The sequence below is a fragment of the Bombina bombina genome, chromosome 5, assembly GCF_027579735.1.
Source record: "Bombina bombina isolate aBomBom1 chromosome 5, aBomBom1.pri, whole genome shotgun sequence".
NCBI lineage: Eukaryota > Metazoa > Chordata > Amphibia > Anura > Bombinatoridae > Bombina > Bombina bombina.
Window position 1 is genome coordinate 79,815,414 of NC_069503.1, and position 18,944 is coordinate 79,834,357.

The 18,944-nt window shown below is 39.7% G+C and overlaps 1 protein-coding gene across 1 annotated transcript in view; it reads left to right on the forward strand.

Moving 5' to 3' along the window:
* LOC128659916 (gastrula zinc finger protein XlCGF7.1-like) overlaps positions 1 to 18,944 on the forward strand; it is an 88,016-nt gene that overhangs the window by 56,360 nt on the left and 12,712 nt on the right. Inside the window, exon 2 of the mRNA XM_053713504.1 lies at positions 10,034 to 10,149. Coding sequence (XP_053569479.1) covers positions 10,131 to 10,149 — 19 coding nt within the window. The 5' untranslated portion in view covers positions 10,034 to 10,130. The remainder of the gene's footprint in view (positions 1 to 10,033; positions 10,150 to 18,944) is intronic.

An 18,944-nucleotide genomic window follows, 5' to 3' on the forward strand; every position in this document is an offset into this window, starting at 1 on the left:
AATTTTAAACAACTTTCCAACTGACTTCTATGATATTTGCTTCATTCTCTAGATATCCTTTATTGAAGCAGCAGCATTGCACTACTGGGAGCTAGCTGAGCACATAAGGTGAGCCAATGACAAGAGGCTTGTATGTGCCACTAATCAGCAGCTAGCGCACCATAGTGCATTTTATGCTTCTATGATATTTGCTTCATTCTCTAGATATCCTTTATTGAAGCAGCAGCATTGCACTACTGGGAGCTAGCTGAGCACATAAGGTGAGCCAATGACAAGAGGCTTGTATGTGCCACTAATCAGCAGCTAGCGCACCATAGTGCATTTTATGCTTTGTCACAAAGGTCCCCAAGGGAATAAAGCAGATTTGATCATAGAAGGAAATTGGAAAGTTGTTTAAATTTGAATAATAAAAGTGTAATTGTGACTTTGCTGTCCCTTTAATGTGTTTCTAATGACTTGTTTTACTGGTGTATAAAGTGTATGGGAGATTTCACCTTTAGCTTTATTTTTATGTAAAATATCTGCTGTTTGTAATTTATTTTCATTATTAAATTGTACACAGCCTTTTAAATGACCTGAGGCTCCAGCTCCTACTTAGCATATGCAGGAGTTCACGTTATATAAAAATATGAGTCCGTTATTGGCTGATAGCTGTTAAATGGTACAGGTGCAGAACTACATTTATCAGAAAACAACCTACTGCTCTTTTAAATTTCATAGTATCTTTTATTGCATTGTATTTTTATTATGCATCTGTGGTTTTGTAATTCTATATTTTATGGTCCTTTTTAAATGGACTGAATTTGCCAAAAGAACATATCTCATTATATTATCACTCTATGTAAACACAAATTCTTTATTTTCTTAACTCTATCCAAGAAAACAATTGCAATTAACATTTCTTTCATGTAATTAGCAAGAGTCCATGAGCTAGTGACGTATGGGATATACATTCCTACCAGGAGGGGCAAAGTTTCCCAAACCTCAAAATGCCTACAAATACACCCCTCACCACACCCACAAATCAGTTTTACAAACTTTGCCTCCTATGGAGGTGGTGAAGTAAGTTTGTGCTAGATTCTACGTTGATATGCGCTCCGCAGCAGGTTGGAGCCCGGTTTTCCTCTCAGCGTGCAGTGAATGTCAGAGGGATGTGAGGAGAGTATTGCCTATTTGAATCCAATGATCTCCTTCTACGGGGTCTATTTCATAGGTTCTCTGTTATCGGTCGTAGAGATTCATCTCTTACCTCCCTTTTCAGATCGACGATATACTCTTATATATATACCATTACCTCTGCTGATTTTCGTTTCAGTACTGGTTTGGCTTTCTACAACATGTAGATGAGTGTCCTGGGGTAAGTAAGTCTTATTTTCTGTGACACTCTAAGCTATGGTTGGGCACTTTTTTATAAAGTTCTAAATATATGTATTCAAACATTTATTTGCCTTGACTCAGGATGTTCAACATTCCTTATTTCAGACAGTCAGTTTCATATTTGGGATAATGCATTTGAATCAATCATTTTTTTCTTACCTTAAAAATTTGACTTTTTCCCTGTGGGCTGTTAGGCTCGCGGGGGCTGAAAATACTTCATTTTATTGCGTCATTCTTGGCGCAGACTTTTTTGGCGCAAATTTTTTTTTCTGTTTCCGGCGTCATACGTGTCGCCGGAAGTTGCGTCATTTTTGACGTTCTTTTGCGCCAAAAGTGTCAGCGTTCCGGATGTGGTGTCATTTTTTGGCGCCAAAAGCATTTAGGCGCCAAATAATGTGGGCGTCTTATTTGGCGCTAAAAAAATATGGGCGTCACCTTTGTCTCCACATTATTTAAGTCTCATTATTTATTGCTTCTGGTTGCTAGAAGCTTGTTCACTGGCATTTTTTCCCATTCCTGAAACTGTCATTTAAGGAATTTGATCAATTTTGCTTTATATGTTGTTTTTTCTATTACATATTGCAAGATGTCCCACGTTGCAACTGAGTCAGAAGATACTTCTGGAAAATGCTGCCTGGTGCTGGAGCTATCAAAGCTAAGTGTATCTGCTGTAAACTTTTGGTAGCTGTTCCTCCAGCTGTTGTTTGTATTGAATGTCATGACAAACATGTTAATGCAGATAATATTTCCTTTAGTAAAGTTCCATTACCTGTTGCTGTTCCGTCAACATCTAATACTCAGAGTGTTCCTGATAACATAAGAGATTTTGTTTCTAAATTCATTAAGAAGGCTATGTCTGTTATTCCTCCTTCTAGTAAACATAAAAAGTCTTTTAAAACTTCTCATTGTCCAGATGAATTTTTAAATGAACATCATCATTCTGATTCTGATAATAGTTCTTCTGGTTCAGAGGATTCTGTCTCAGAGGTTGATGCCGATAAATCTTCATATTTATTTAAAATGGAATTTATTTGTTCTTTACTTAAACGTTTAGATAAGGTTTTTAAATCTCCTGTAGTTATTCCAGAAGTTTTTCCTGTTCCTGGTGCTATTTCTGAAGTAATTTCCAGGGAATGGAATAATTTGGGTAATTCATTTACTCCTTCTAAACGTTTTAAGCAATTATATCCTGTGCCATCTGACAGATTAGAGTTTTGGGACAAAATCCCTAAGGTTGATGTGGATGTCTCTACTCTTGCTAAGCGTACTACTATTCCTACGGCAGATGGTACTTCCTTTAAGGATCCTTTTAGATAGGAAAATTGAATCCTTTCTAAGAAAAGCTTATTTGTGTTCAGGTAATCTTCTTAGACCTGCTATATCTTTGGCGGATGTTGCTGCAGCTTCAACTTTTTGGTTGGAAGCTTTAGCGCAACAAGTATCAGATCATAATTCTCATAGCATTATTATTCTTCTTCAACATGCTAATAATTTTATTTGTGATGCCATCTTTGATATCATTAGAGTTGATGTCAGGTATATGTCTCTAGCTATTTTAGCTAGAAGAGCTTTATGGCTTAAAACTTGGAATGCTGATATGTCTTCTAAGTCTACTCTGCTTTCCCTTTCTTTCCAGGGTAATAAATTATTTGGTTCTCAGTTGGATTCTATTATCTCAACTGTTACTGGAGGGAAAGGAACTTTTTTACCACAGGATAAAAAATCTAAAGGTAAATTCAGGTCTAATAATCGTTTTCGTCCCTTTCGTCACAACAAGGAACAAAAGCCTGATCCTTCATCCTCAGGAGCGGTATCAGTTTGGAAACCATCTCCAGTCTGGAATAAATCCAAGCCTTTTAGAAAATCAAAGCCAGCTCCTAAGTCCACATGAAGGTGCGGCCCTCATTCCAGCTCAGCTGGTAGGGGCAGATTATGTTTTTTTCAAAGAAATTTGGATCAATTCCGTTCACAATCTTTGGATTCAGAACATTGTTTCAGAAGGGTAAAGAATTGGCTTCAAGATAAGACCTCCTGCAAAGAGATTTTTTCTTTCCCGTGTCCCAGTAAATCCAGCGAAGGCTCAAGCATTTCTGAAATGTGTTTCAGATCTAGAGTTGGCTGGAGTAATTATGCCAGTTCCAGTTCTGGAACAGGGGCTGGGGTTTTATTCAAATTTCTTCATTGTACCAAAGAAGGAGAATTCCTTCAGACCAGTTCTGGATCTAAAAATATTGAATCGTTATGTAATGATACCAACATTCAAAATGGTAACTATAAGGACTATCCTGCCTTTTGTTCAGCAAGGGCATTATATGTCTACAATAGATTTACAGGATGCATATCTGCATATTCCGATTCATCCAGATCACTTTCAGTTTCTGAGATTCTCTTTCCTAGACAAGCATTACCAGTTTGTGGCTCTGCCGTTTGGCCTAGCAACAGCTCCAAGAATTTTTACAAAGGTTCTCGGTGCCCTTCTGTCTGTAATCAGAGAACAGGGTATTGTGGTATTTCCTTATTTGGACGATATCTTGGTACTTGCTCAGTCTTTACATTTAGCAGAATCTCATACGAATCGACTTGTGTTGTTTCTTCAAGATCATGGTTGGAGGATCAATTTACTAAAAAGTTCATTGATTCCTCAGACAAGGGTAACCTTTTTGGGTTTCCAGATAGATTCAGTGTCTATGATTCTATCTTTGACAGACAAGAGACGTCTAAAATTGATATCAGCTTGTCGAAACCTTCAGTCACAATCATTCCCTTCGGTAGCCTTATGCATGGAAATTCTAGGTCTTATGACTGCTGCATCGGACGCAATCCCCTTTGCTCGTTTTCACATGCGACCTCTTCAGCTCTGTATGCTGAACCAGTGGTGCAGGGATTACACAAAGATATCTCAATTAATATCTTTAAAACCGATTGTACGATACTCTCTGACGTGGTGGACCGACCATCATCGTTTAGTTCAGAGGGATTCTTTTGTTCTTCCGACCTGGACTGTAATTTCAACAGATGCAAGTCTTACAGGTTGGGGAGCTGTGTGGGGGTCTCTGACGGCACAAGGGGTTTGGGAATCTCAGGAGGTGAGATTACCGATCAATATTTTGGAACTCCGTGCAATTTTCAGAGCTCTTCAGTTTTGGCCTCTTCTAAAGAGAGAATCGTTCATTTGTTTTCAGACAGACAATGTCACAACTGTGGCATACGTCAATCATCAAGGAGGGACTCACAGTCCTTTAGCTATGAAAGAAGTATCTCGAATTCTGGTTTGGGTGGAATCCAGCTCCTGTCTAGTTTCTGCGGTTCATATCCCAGGTATAGACAATTGGGAAGAGGATTATCTCAGTCGCCAAACGTTACATCCGGGCGAATGGTCTCTTCACCCAGAGGTATTTCTTCAGATTGTTCAAATGTGGGGACTTCCAGAAATAGATCTGATGGCCTCTCTTCTAAACAAGAAACTTCCCAGGTATCTGTCCAGATCCAGGGATCCTCAAGCGGAAGCAGTGGATGCATTGTCACTTCCTTGGAAGTATCATCCTGCCTATATCTTTCCGCCTCTAGTTCGTCTTCCAAGAGTGATCTCCAAGATTCTGATGGAATGCTCGTTTGTTCTGCTGGTAGCTCCAGCATGGCCTCACAGGTTTTGGTATGCGGATCTTTTCCGGATGGCTTCTTGCCAACCGTGGACTCTTCCGTTAAGACCAGACCTTCTGTCGCAAGGTCCTTTTTTCCATCAGGATCTCAAATCCTTAAATTTAAAGGTATGGAGATTGAACGCTTGATTCTTAGTCAAAGAGGTTTCTCTGACTCTGTGATTAATACTATGTTACAGGCTCGTAAATCTGTATCTAGGGAGATATATTATAGAGTCTGGAAGACTTATATTTCTTGGTGTCTTTCTCATCATTTTTCCTGGCATTCTTTTAGAATTCCGAGAATTTTGCAGTTTCTTCAGGATGGTTTGGATAAAGGTTTGTCTGCAAGTTCCTTGAAAGGACACATCTCTGCTCTTTCTGTTCTTTTTCACAGAAAGATTGCTAATCTTCCTGATACTCATTGTTTTTTACAAGCTTTGGTTCGTATAAAACCTGTAATTAAGTCAATTTCTCCTCCTTGGAGTTTGAATTTGGTTCTGGGGGCTCTTCAAGCTCCTCCGTTTGAACCTATGCATTCATTGGACATTAAATTACTTTCTTGGAAAGTTTTGTTCCTTTTGGCCATCTCTTCTGCCAGAAGAGTTTCTGAATTATCTGCTCTTTCTTGTGAGTCTCCTTTTCTGATTTTTCACCAGGATAAGGCGGTGTTGCGAACTTCTTTTGAATTTCTACCTAAGGTTGTGAATTCCAACAACATTAGTAGAGAAATTGTGGTTCCTTCATTATGTCCTAATCCTAAGAATTCTAAGGAGAAATCATTGCATTCTTTGGATGTAGTTAGAGCTTTAAAATATTATGTTGAAGCGGGGGCGTGTCCGAGCTGTGACTTAGAGAAGTCGCATTTCTCTTTGGCTCCGTCTGAACTTTATATAATCCGCCGATTATAGGAAGAACTTGACAGTTATTTCACAGAAATTCATCTTCTACTCAATTGCATAGCTTAGCTGTGTTTAGACTGCTAAATTCATAGCTGTATTTATGAAGACTTAAGCCAGAGATCGGATCAGGAAGGTCTGCAGCGGCGGCAACCTTGCAGGCAGCGCACCCCCCTCGGATTCCCGAGGTTTTCAGCCCAAATTGAACTGTTAACATTACTGAAAGTTGGGTCACTGTGCCTGTATCTCCCCTCCCGACTCTACGGAAGGAAGCATAGCAGACAAAGAGAGGATCGGCATAACTGAATCTGCATCACAACACATTATGGCTGTTGAAAGTGAAATGGAAATGCAAGATCGCTTTACCGCCTCATTAGGGAGGATGGAGAGAATCATGGAGAGACTGATTGAAAAAGCACCTTTTGACTTCTTATTAAACAAGATTCTTAGCCTCAATGTACCCCTCACTGGGAATGACGGAGTTCTAATTCCTGATGCGCAAAATGGCGCCAACACTGCGGTATTGGGAACATCAAATGCAGAACATGAAACAATCACAGCAAACACGCAGACTAATCTCATCTGCTCTGACATGCCTTATTATATCACGAGGCAAATGAATACTACAGAGGACACTATAAATGAAAAAGTGGAGATGGCTCGTATTTATCCGGGTAAACGTCCACTGACCGCTTATCCAGCACAAGCACCAGATAAAACCTTAAACATAAACAGGTCTCAACCTGCAAGCCAGCTTCCCACGCTGGATGCACCTGCCGGGAGGCTTAGAGGGGGCTCCGAGAAGGCCGCGACTACTGAACCTCATCATGGCAATAAACGGGACACGCTTGCTGAGTATATCTCCGGAGGTAACAACTACCATCATGAAAATGCTGCCCAGAAGCCTGCTGCCATAATAAAGATAACAAAACCGGACTCACAGGTGGGAATATTGTCTCCTCATTTAGGTCATGAGCAGACCTCAAAGATACAGAAACTCTTGGCCACTGTAAAGACTAATGCTTACCGAAAGCCTAGAGACATAACTATCTACTCCGGCCATGGTCATAAGAGACATGCCAGCCCTACTTAGAAATATGTGTTTGCCTGGGAAATGATTTATTGGTTTATTAGTCATGTTGAGTTTTACAGTTAATGCTGCTTAATAGTTTACAAAACCTGTATCTGCAGTTACTCATGTTTCGATGGTGTCCGTTAACTCTGATAAGGGGAAAGTTTCAATTCAACTTGTATGTATAAATTGCCTATAATCTCCACTGTCTTTTAAAAGCATTTATCACAAAGTTAAAACTTTTATCTCCTCATCTCTTGAATGAAGTATTGTAGCGTATAAGCCAGATTGGATGGAATATTTCATACACATCATCCACCACGTGGCCAGCGGCCGGGACCCAAGATAGGTGGAACAGCTTGCATTTCTGCTTTTGTTTTTTGCTTAACAATCCTGGCTTTTCGCTAATCCCTAAGATATGAAAAGTCTTATACTCAAAACGTAATTTCCTACTTAATGTGTTAAAATCGCTTGGCATTTGGGAGAAATTATGAGATCACTGATATTGTTGGTATGAATATATTTGTCACTGCCCGGGACATGTCATGACCTCTCTCAATCTCTTGTTTTTATTCCGGTACATTTCTGGTGCTTGAATGGCGCTATAATCAACATGTTTGAGTAGTGTAAATTGTTGGTTAATGTAAATAATTCAAAGATCTTAGACGCTACTTTGACTTTATAGCAATTGATGGAATGTTGGCTTCTCTAACACTTCCAGCAATATGGATAATACTCCTTGCCAATTTCACGCTAAGCATAAAGCGACACCCATAAGTGACCTAACCTTAACTTTAAAATCTGTGAAAGAGAGTTTAATTTGGGCCTTTGTTCCCTTTACCCCTATTCCCCTTCTATACTACATAACCTGTTCCCAGGTATGTCCTAAATGGTCTATCACTTAATCAATTATTGACCTATGGGAGGTCTCCATAAATAAAATTTAGGCATTAAAAGCAATACATTGATGTGAAGAGATTAACCTAGTCATAACATACAAGGTATTTTACAAGTTGTTATATACATAATGTAGTGAATCAACATGATATAACTTTATGTCTTATTATCAATGCAAAGCTACATGTCCAAGTTATATGTATGTATTTCTCTTGTTTTTTTAACATCAATAAAGCTCTTTTGAAAATTAAAAAAAAAAAAAAAAAAAATATTATGTTGAAGCTACTAAGACTTTCCGAAAGACTTCTAGTCTATTTGTTATCTTTTCCGGTTCTAGGAAAGGTCAGAAGGCCTCTGCCATTTCTTTGGCATCTTGGTTGAAATCTTTAATTCATCATGCTTATGTCGAGTCGGGTAGAACTCCGCCTCAACGGATTACAGCTCATTCTACTAGGTCAGTTGCTACTTCCTGGGCGTTTAGGAATGAAGCTTCGGTTGATCAGATTTGCAAAGCAGCAACTTGGTCTTCTTTGCATACTTTTACTAAATTCTACCATTTTGATGTGTTTTCTTCTTCTGAAGCGGTTTTTGGTAGAAAAGTACTTCAGGCAGCTGTTTCAGTTTGAATCTTCTGCTTATATTTTCATTATCAATTTAAACTTTATTTTGGGTGTGGATTATTTTCAGCGGAATTGGCTGTCTTTATTTTATCCCTCCCTCTCTAGTGACTCTTGCGTGGAAAGATCCACATCTTGGGTAGTCATTATCCCATACGTCACTAGCTCATGGACTCTTGCTAATTACATGAAAGAAAACATAATTTATGTAAGAACTTACCTGATAAATTCATTTATTTCATATTAGCAAGAGTCCATGAGGCCCACCCTTTTTGTGGTGGTTATGATTTTTTTATATAAAGCACAATTATTCCAATTCCTTATTTTTTATGCTTTCGTACTTTTTTCTTATCACCCCACTTCTTGGCTATTCGTTAAACTGATTTGTGGGTGTGGTGAGAGGTGTATTTGTAGGCATTTTGAGGTTTGGGAAACTTTGCCCCTCCTGGTAGGAATGTATATCCCATACGTCACTAGCTCATGGACTCTTGCTAATATGAAAGAAATGAATTTATCAGGTAAGTTCTTACATAAATTATGTTTTTAGTGCCTATCTCTCCCACATCCCCTTGCAGTGTGATTTAACACAACTCCGTATTGACCATGAGAAGTTAAAGGACTGGGGGTGGAGCACATGACAAAATGTCGGACAGTGAGAATTAGTAGGAAGTACAATACCAAAACTGCAGTATACAATTTAACTTCTATTTAAACAACTGATTTTAACATTTCTTTCACTAGAAAATATTGTTTCATATAAATGATATAAAACAAAGATTATAATATGTTTGTAAAGTTGTGATATGGCCCCACTTAAATATATTTTCTACCATTATGTTGTATAGATCTGGGAAGATTCATATTTAAGGTGCAATTATAACACCCACAGAGCTAACTGTACTAAATGTGTGGTGAATCAACATCACATATGTAATAACCTAATCAGCTGATCTGTATCACATGAACTGTTATGTGTGCCTTTAAAGGGACAGTAAACACCAGAAATTTTTGTTGTTTAAAAAGATAGATAATCTCTTTATTACCCATTCCCTAGTTTTGCACAACCAACACAGTTATAATACACGTTTTACCTCTGTTATTACCTTTTATCTAAGCCTCTGCAGACTGCCCCCTTATTTCAGTTCATTTGACAGACTTGCATTTTAGCCAATCAGTGCTCACTCCTCTGTAAATTCATGTGCGTGAGTTCAATATTATCTATGTGAAACACATGAACTAATGCCCTCTAGTGGTGAAAAACAATCACAATAATTTCAGATTAGAGGCGGCCTTCAAGGTCTAAGAAATTAGCATATGAACCTCCTAGGTTTAGTTTTCAACTAAGAATTTCAAGAGAACAAAGCAAAATTGGTTATAAAAGTAAATTGGAAAGTTGTTTAAAATTACATGCCCTATTTGAATCATGAAACTTTTTTTTGGACTTGACAGTTCCTTTAATTATACCATACGTACAGTTAATCAGAACCATTATTTATTATTATCTCTTTAAACCATTTAATATACTTTTTACAGACACGGCCAGAGCACTGAGAGATATCGGGTATTGATGTAACTGGAGTGAATAAGGGAACCTTCTTCCTGAGCACAGACATTGGAGCCTGTTATCAGCATGAACTCATATGTGTTAGGTGAGTAAAATAGATATTATGCTGACTTTAACCCCTTAAGGACCACAGCACTTTTCCATTTTCTGACCGTTTGGGACCAGGGCTATTTTTACATTTCTACGGTGTTTGTATAATTTTCCTCTTACTCATTTACTGTACCCACACATATTATATACCGTTTTTCTCGCCATTAAATGGACTTTCTAAAGATACCATTATTTTCATCATATCTTATAATTTACTATAAAAAAACTGTAAAATATGATGAAAAAATGGAAAAAACATAATTTATGTAAGAACTTACCTCATAAATTTATTTCTTTCATATTAGCAAGAGTCCATGAGCTAGTGACGTATGGGATACACATTCCTACCAGGAGGGGCAAAGTTTCCCAAACCTCAAAATGCCTATAAATACACCCCTCACCACACCCACAATTCAGTTTAACGAATAGCCAAGAAGTGGGGTGATAAGAAAGGAGCGAAAGCATCAAAATAAGGAATTGGAATAATTGTGCTTTATACAAAAAAATCATAACCACCACAAAAAAAGGGTGGGCCTCATGGACTCTTGCTAATATGAAAGAAATTAATTTATCAGGTAAGTTCTTACATAAATTATGTTTTCTTTCATGTAATTGGCAAGAGTCCATGAGCTAGTGACGTATGGGATAGCAAATACCCAAGATGTGGAACTCCACTCATGAGTCACTAGAGAGGGAGGGATAAAATAAAGACAGCCAATTCCGCTGAAAAAATAATCCACAACCCAAATTAAAAGTTTTAATCTTATAATGAAAAAACCTGAAATTATAAGCAGAAGAATCAAACTGAAACAGCTGCCTGAAGTACTTTTCTACCAAAAACTGCTTCAGAAGAAGAGAAAACATCAAAATGGTAGAATTTAGTAAAAGTATGCTGCTTTGCAAATCTGATCAACAGAAGCTTCATTCCTAAAAGCCCAGGAAGTAGAAACTGACCTAGTAGAATGAGCCGTAATCCTTTGAGGCGGGGACTTACCCGACTCCACATAAGCATGATGAATCAAAGACTTTAACCAAGACACCAAAGAAATGGCAGAAGCTTTCTGACCTTTCCTAGAACCAGAAAAGATAACAAATAGACTAGAAGTCTCTCTGAAATCTTTAGTAGCTTCAACATAATATTTCAACGCTCTTACTACATCCAAAGAATGTAAAGATCTCTCCAGAGAATTCTTAGGATTCAGACACAATGAAGGGACAACAATTTCTCTACTAATGTTGTTAGAATTCACAACCTTAGGTAAAAATTGAAATTAAGTCCGCAACACCGCCTTATCCTGATGAAAAATCAGAAAAGGAGATTCACAAGAAAGAGCAGATAACTCAGAAACTCTTCTAGCAGAAGAGATGGCCAAAAGAAACAAAACTTTCCAAGAAAGTAATTTAATATCCAGAGAATGCATAGGTTCAAACGGAGGAGCTTTTAAAGCCCTCAGAACCAAATTAAGACTCCAAGGAGGAGATATTGACTTAATGACAGGTTTGATACGAACCAAAGCCTGTACAAAACAATGAATATCAGGACGATTAGCAATCTTTCTGTGAAAAAGAACAGAAAGAGCAGAGATTTGTCCTTTCAAGGAACTTGCAGACAAACCTTTATCCAAACCATCCTGAAGAAACTGTAAAATTCTAGGAATTCTAAAAGAATGCCAGGAGAATTTATGAGAAGAACACCAAGAAATATAAGTTTTCCAGACTCGATAATAAATCTTCCTAGACACAGATTTACAAGCCTGTAACATAGTATTAATTACTGAGTCAGAGAAACCTCTATGACTAAGAATCAAGCGTTCAATTTCCATACCTTCAAATTTAATGATTTGAGATCCTGATGGAAAAAAGGGCCTTGAGATAGAAGGTCTGGTCTTAACGGAAGTGTCCAAGGTTGGCAACTGGCCATCCGAATGAGATCCGCATACCAAAACCTGTGAGGCCATGCTGGAGCCACCAGCAGTACAAACGAACGTTTCATTAGAATTTTGGAAATCTCTTTTGGAAGAAGAACTAGAGGCGGAAAGATATAGGCAGGATGATAATTCCAAGGAAGCGACAACGCGTCCAATGCTTCCGTCTGAGGATCCCTGGATCTGGACAGATACCTGGGAAGTTTCTTGTTTAGATGAGAGGCCATCAGATCTATTTCTGGAAGTCCCCAGATTTGAACAATCTGAAGAAATACCTCTGGGTGAAGAGACCATTCGCCCGGATGTAACGTCTGGCGACTGAGATAATCCGCTTCTCAATTGTCTATACCTGGGATGTGAACCGCAGAAACTAGACAGGAGCTGGATTCCGCCCATACAAGTATGCGAGATACTTCTTTCATAGCCAGAGGACTGTGAGTCCCCCCTTGATGATTGACATACGCCACGGTTGTGACATTGTCTGAAAACAAATAAACAATTCTCTCTTCAGAAGAGGCCAGAACTGAAGAGCTCTGAAAATCGCACAGAGTTCCAAAATGTTGATTGGTAATCTCGCCTCCTGAGATTCCCAAACCCCCTGCGCTGTCAGAGATCCCCATACAGCTCCCCAACCTGACAGACTCGCATCTGTTGAGATCACAGTCCAGGTTGGACGAACAAAATAAGCCCCTTGAACTAAATGATGATGATCTATCCACCACGTCAGAGAGTGTCGTACATTGGGATTTAAGGATATTAATTGTGATATCTTTGTATAATCCCTGCACCACTGGTTCAGCATACAAAGCTGAAGAGGTCTCATGTGAAAACGAGCAAAGGGGATCGCGTCCGATGCAGCAGTCATGAGACCTAGAATTTCCATGCACAAAGCTACCGAAGGGAACGATTGAGACTGAAGGTTTCGACAGGCTGAAACCAATTTCAGACGTCTCTTTTCTGTTAGAGACAAGGTCATGGACACTGAATCTATTTGAAAACCCAAAAAGGTTACCTTTGTCTGAGGAATCAAAGAACTCTTTGGTAAATTGATCCTCCAACCATGTCTTTGAAGAAACGACACAAGTTGATTCGTATGAGATTCTGCAGAATGTGAAGACTGAGCAAGTACCAAGATATCGTCCAAATAAGGAAATACCTCAATACCCTGTTCTCTGATTACAGAGAGAAGGGCACCGAGAACCTTTGAAAAGATCCTTGGAGCTGTTGCTAGGCCAAACGGAAGGGCCACAAACTGGTAATGCTTGTCTAGAAAAGAGAATCTCAGAAACTGATAGTGATCTGGATGAATTGGAATATGAAGGTATGCATCCTGTAAATCTATTGTGGACATATAATGCCCTTGCTGAACAAAAGGCAGAATAGTCCTTATAGTCACCATTTTGAATGTTGGTATCCTTACATAACGATTCAATATTTTTAGATCCAGAACTGGTCTGAAGGAATTCTCCTTCTTTGGTACAATGAATAGATTTGAGTAAAACCCCAGACCCTGTTCTGGAACTGGCACAATTACCCCAGCCAACTCTAGATCTGAAACACATTTCAGAAACGCCTGAGCCTTCACTGGGTTTATTGGAATGCGAGAGAGAAAAAAATCTTCTCGCAGGCGGCCTACCTTGAAAACCCCTATTCTGTACCCTTGTGAAACAATGTTCTGAATCCAAAGACTGTGAATCGAATTGATCCAAATATCTTTGAAAAATCGTAACCTGCCCGCCTCCAGCTGTGCTGGAATGAGGGCCGCACCTTCATGTGGACTTGGAGCTGGCTTTTGACCTTTCTAAAAGGCTTGGATTATTCCAGACTGGAGAATGATTCCCAAATGGAAAACCGTTCCTTTAGGGGAAGGGTCCAGGCTTCTGCCTTCCTTATTCTGACGCAAAGGAACGATAAACGATTAGCAGCCCTGTATTTACCTTTAGATTTTTTGTCCTGAGGCAAAAAGGTTCCTTTCCCCCCCATTAACAGTTGAAATACTAAGAATCCAACTGAGAACCAACTAATTTATTACCTTTGGAAAGAAAGAGAAAGCAAAGTTGACTTAGAAGTCATATCTGCACATACCAAGTTTTTAAGCCATAAAGCCTCATTCTAGCTAAGATAGCTAAAGACATATACCTGACATCAATTCTAATGATATCAAAAATGGCATCACAAATAAAGTTATTAGCATGTTGAAGAAGTTTAACAATGCTATGAGTATTATGGTCTGACACTTGTTGCGCTAAAGCCTCCAACCAGAAAGTGGAAGCAGCAGCAACATCAGCCAAAGAAATAGCAGGTCTAAGAAGATTACCTGAACATAAATAAGCTCTCCTTAGAAAAGATTCAAGCTTCCTATCTAAAGGATCCTTAAAGGAAGTACTATCCGCCGTAGGAATAGTAGTACATTTAGCAAGAGTAGAGATAGCCCCATCAACTTTAGGGATTTTATCCCAAAACTCTAATCTATCAGATGGCACAGGGTACAATTTCTTAAACCTTTGAGAAGGAGTAAATGAAGTACCCAGATTATTCCATTCCCTAGAAATTACTTCAGAAATAGCATCAGGAACTGGAAAAACTTCTGGAATAACTATATGAGGTTTGAAAACGAATATTTAAACGCTTAGTAGATTTAGTACAAGAGGACCTAGACTCCCGTCCATATCTAATGCGGATTAACACTTCTTTCAAGTAAAGAACGAATAAATTCCAATTTTAAATAATATGAAGATTTATCAGTGTCAAAATCTTGAGACAGAGTCTTCTGAACCAAGATAGAATCCTCATCAGAAACAGACAAGTCAGAATGATGGCCGGTCACTTAAAAATTCATCCTGAAATCTGAGAAGTTTTAAAAGACCTTTTACGTTTTACTGGAAGGAGGAATAACAGACAGAGCCTTCCTAATAGATTTAGAAACAAATTCTTTTACATCAACAGGGACATCCTGAGCATTAGATGTTGAAGGAACAACAACAGGTAATGGATTATTACTAATGGAAAATACAATCTGCATTAGAAAGTTTCATCATGACAGTTAATCACAAACTACAGCCGGAGGAACAGTTACCAAAAGTTTACAACAAATGCACTTAACTTTGGTAGAACCAGCATCAGGGCAGCGTCTTTCCAGAAGTAGATTCTGATCCAGGGTCAAGTTGAGACATCTTGCAATATGTAATAGAAAAAACAACATATAAAGCAAAATTATCAAATTCCTTAAATGACAGTTTCAGGAATGGGAAAAAATGCCAATGAACAAGCCTCTAGCAACCAGAAGCAATGAAAAATGAGACTGAAATAATGTGAAAAAAAGGTAGAGACAAGAATGACGCCCACATTTTTTGGCGCCAAAAATTACGCCCACATAAATTACGCCTGTATTTTTTGGCGCCAAGTATGATGCCACATCCGGTGACGCCGACAAAAACGACGCCCACATTTTTGGCGCAAAAAAACGCCTGAACACATATACGTCAAGAAATGACGCAACCACGAACAAACTTCCGGCGTCAATTAGGGCGCCGGAAATGACAACATTTTTGCGCCAAAAAAGTCCGCGCCAAAAATGACGCAATAAATTGAAGCATTTTCAGCCCCCGTGAGCCTAACAGCCCACAGGGAAAAAAGGTAATTGAAAAAATTTTAAGGTAAGAAAAAATAATCATCATATGCATTATCCCAAATAATGAAACTGACTGTCTGAAATAAGGAATACTGATTACCTGCTATCATGGCAATATAAGTTTAAACACATATATTGTAGAACTTTATAAATAAAGTGCCCAACCATAGCTTAAGAGGTGTCATAATAAATAAGACTTACTTACCCCAAGACACTCATCTACATATAGTAGATAGCCAAACCTAGTACTGAAACGAGAATCAGTAGAGGTAATGGTATATTACAGTATAATCGTTGATCTGAACAAAGGGAGGGTAGGAGAAGAAATCTCTACGACCCGATAACAGAGAACCTATGAAATAGATTCCCTAGAGGAAGACCGATTGTATTCAAATAGGCCAATACTCTCTTCACACCCTTGACATTCACTGCCACTCTGAGAGAAAACCGGGCTCCAGCCTGACTGCGAAGGCATATCAACGAAGAATCTAGCACAAACTTACTTCACACCTCCACGGAGGCAAAGTTTGTAAAACTGAATTGTGGGTGTGGTGAGGGGTGTATTTATAGGCATTTTGAGGTCTTGGGAAACTTTGCCCCCTCCTGGTAGGAATGTATATCCCATACGTCACTAGCTCATGGACTCTTGCTATATTACATGAAAGAAAACACACTTTCTCCAACATCTGGTGTCGTCCGGTCCACGGCGTCATCCTTACCTTGTGGGATATTCTCTTCCCCAACAGGAAATGGCAAGAGTCCCAGCAAAGCTGGCCCAATATAGGTCCCTCTAGGCTCCGCCCACCCCAGTCATTTCTCTTTGCCGTTGCACAGGCAACATCTCCACTGAGATGGTTTAAGAGTTTTTTGGTGCATGGAAGTAGTAGGGCTTGATGGTTGCAACAAATGGACATAGTTCCTTTTGCACGAATTCATCTAAGACCATTACAACTGTGCATGCTCAAACAGTGGAATGGGGATTATACAGACTTGTCTCCAATGATTCAAGTAGATCAAAAGACCAGAGATTCACTCCGTTGGTGGCTGACCCTGGACCATCTGTCCCAGGGAATGAGCTTCCGCAGACCAGAGTGGGTCATTGTCACGACCGACGCCAGTCTAGTGGGCTGGGGTGCGGTCTGGGAATCCCTGAAAGCTCAGGGTCTATGGTCTCGGGAAGAGTCTCTTCTCCCGATAAACATTCTGAAACTGAGAGCGATATTCAATGCTCTCAGGGCTTGGCCTCAACTAGCAAAGGCCAGATTCATAAGGTTCCAATCAGACAACATGACGACCGTTGCATATATCAATCATCAGGGGGGAACAAGGAGTTCCCTGGCGATGAAAGAAGTGACCAAAATAATTCAATGGGCGGAGGATCACTCCTGCCACCTGTCTGCGATCCACATCCCAGGAGTGGAAAACTGGGAGGCGGATTTTCTGAGTCGTCAGACATTCCATCCGGGGGAGTGGGAACTCCATCCGGAGATCTTTGCCCAAATAACTCAATTATGGGGCATTCCAGACATGGATCTGATGGCGTCTCACTCAGAACTTCAAGGTTCCTTGCTACGGGCTCCAGATCCAGGGATCCCAAGGCGACACTAGTAGATGCACTAGTAGCACCTTGGACCTTCAACCTAGCTTATGTATTTCCACCGTTTCCTCTCATTCCCAGGCTGGTAGCCCAGGATCAATCAAGGAGAGGGCCTCGGTGATCTTGATAGCTCCTGCGTGGCCACGCAGGACTTGGTATGCAGACCTGGTGAATATGTCATCGGCTCCACCATGGAAGCTACCTTTGAGACAGGACCTTCTTGTTCAGGGTCCATTCGAACATCCAAATCTGGTCTCCCTCCAGCTGCAGGCTTGGAGATTGAACGCTTGATTCTATCGAAGCGTGGGTTTTCAGATTCTGTGATAGATACTCTGGTTCAGGCCAGAAAACTGGTAACTAGAAAATTTACCATAAAATATGGAAAAAATATATCTGTTGGTGTGAATCCAAAGCGATTCCCCATGAATAGATAAAAATTCCTAAGATTCCTCTCCTTTCTACAAGAAGTTTGGAGAAAGCATTATCTGCAAGTTCTCTAAAGGGACAGATCTCTTCTTTATCTGTCTGTCTTCACAAAAGACTGGCAGCTGTGCCAGATGTTAAGCATTTGTTCAGGCTCTGGTTAGGATCAAGCCTGTTTACAGACCCTTTGACTCCCTCCCTGGAGTTTATATCTAGGTTCTTTCAGTTCTTCAAGGGGTTCCGTTTGAACCTTTACATCCATAGATATTAAGTTACTATCTTGGAAGTTTTGTCTTTTGGTTGCAATTTCTTCTGCTAGAAGAGTTTCAGAGTTATCTGCTCTGCAGTGTTCTCCGCCCTATCTGGTGTTCCATGCAGATAAGGTGGTTTTGCGTACTAAGCCTGGTTTTCCTTCCTAAGGTTGTTTCTAACAAAAATATTAACCAGGAGATAGTTGTACCTTCTTTGTGTCCGAATCCAGTTTCAAAGAAGGAACGTTTGTTACACAATTTGGACGTAGTCCGTGCCTCTAAAATTCTATTTAGAGGCTACAAAGGATTTTCAGACAAACATCTTCCTTGTTTGTTGTTTATTCTGGTAAAAGGAGAGGTCAAAAAGCGACTCTCTACATCTCTTTCCTTTTGGCTTAAAAAGCATCATCCCGATTGGCTTATGAGACTGCCGGACGGCAGCCTCCTGAAAAGAATCACAGCTCACTCCACTAGGGCTGTAGCTTCCACATGGGCCTTCAAGAACGAGGCTTCTGTTGATCAGATATGTAAGGCAGCGACTTGGTCTTCATGCACACCCTTTGCCCAAATTTTACAAATTTGATTACTTCTTGCTTCTTCGGAGGCTATTTTTAGGGAAAAGGTTTTGCAAGCCATGGTGCCTTCCGTTTAGTTAACCTGATTGCTCCCTCCCTTCATCCGTGTCCTAAAGCTTTGGTATTGGTTCCAACTAAGTAAGGATGTGCCGTGGAACGGACACACCAATGTTGGAGAAAACAGAATTTATGCTTACTGATAATTACTTTCTCCAACGGTGTGTCCGGTCCACGGCCCCGCCCTGGTTTTTTAATCAGGTCTGATGAATTATTTTCTCTAACTACAGTCACCACGGTACCATATGGTTTCTCCTATATATATTTCCTCCTGTCCGTCGGTCGAATGACTGGGGTGGGCGGAGCCTAGGAGGGACTATATGGCCAGCTT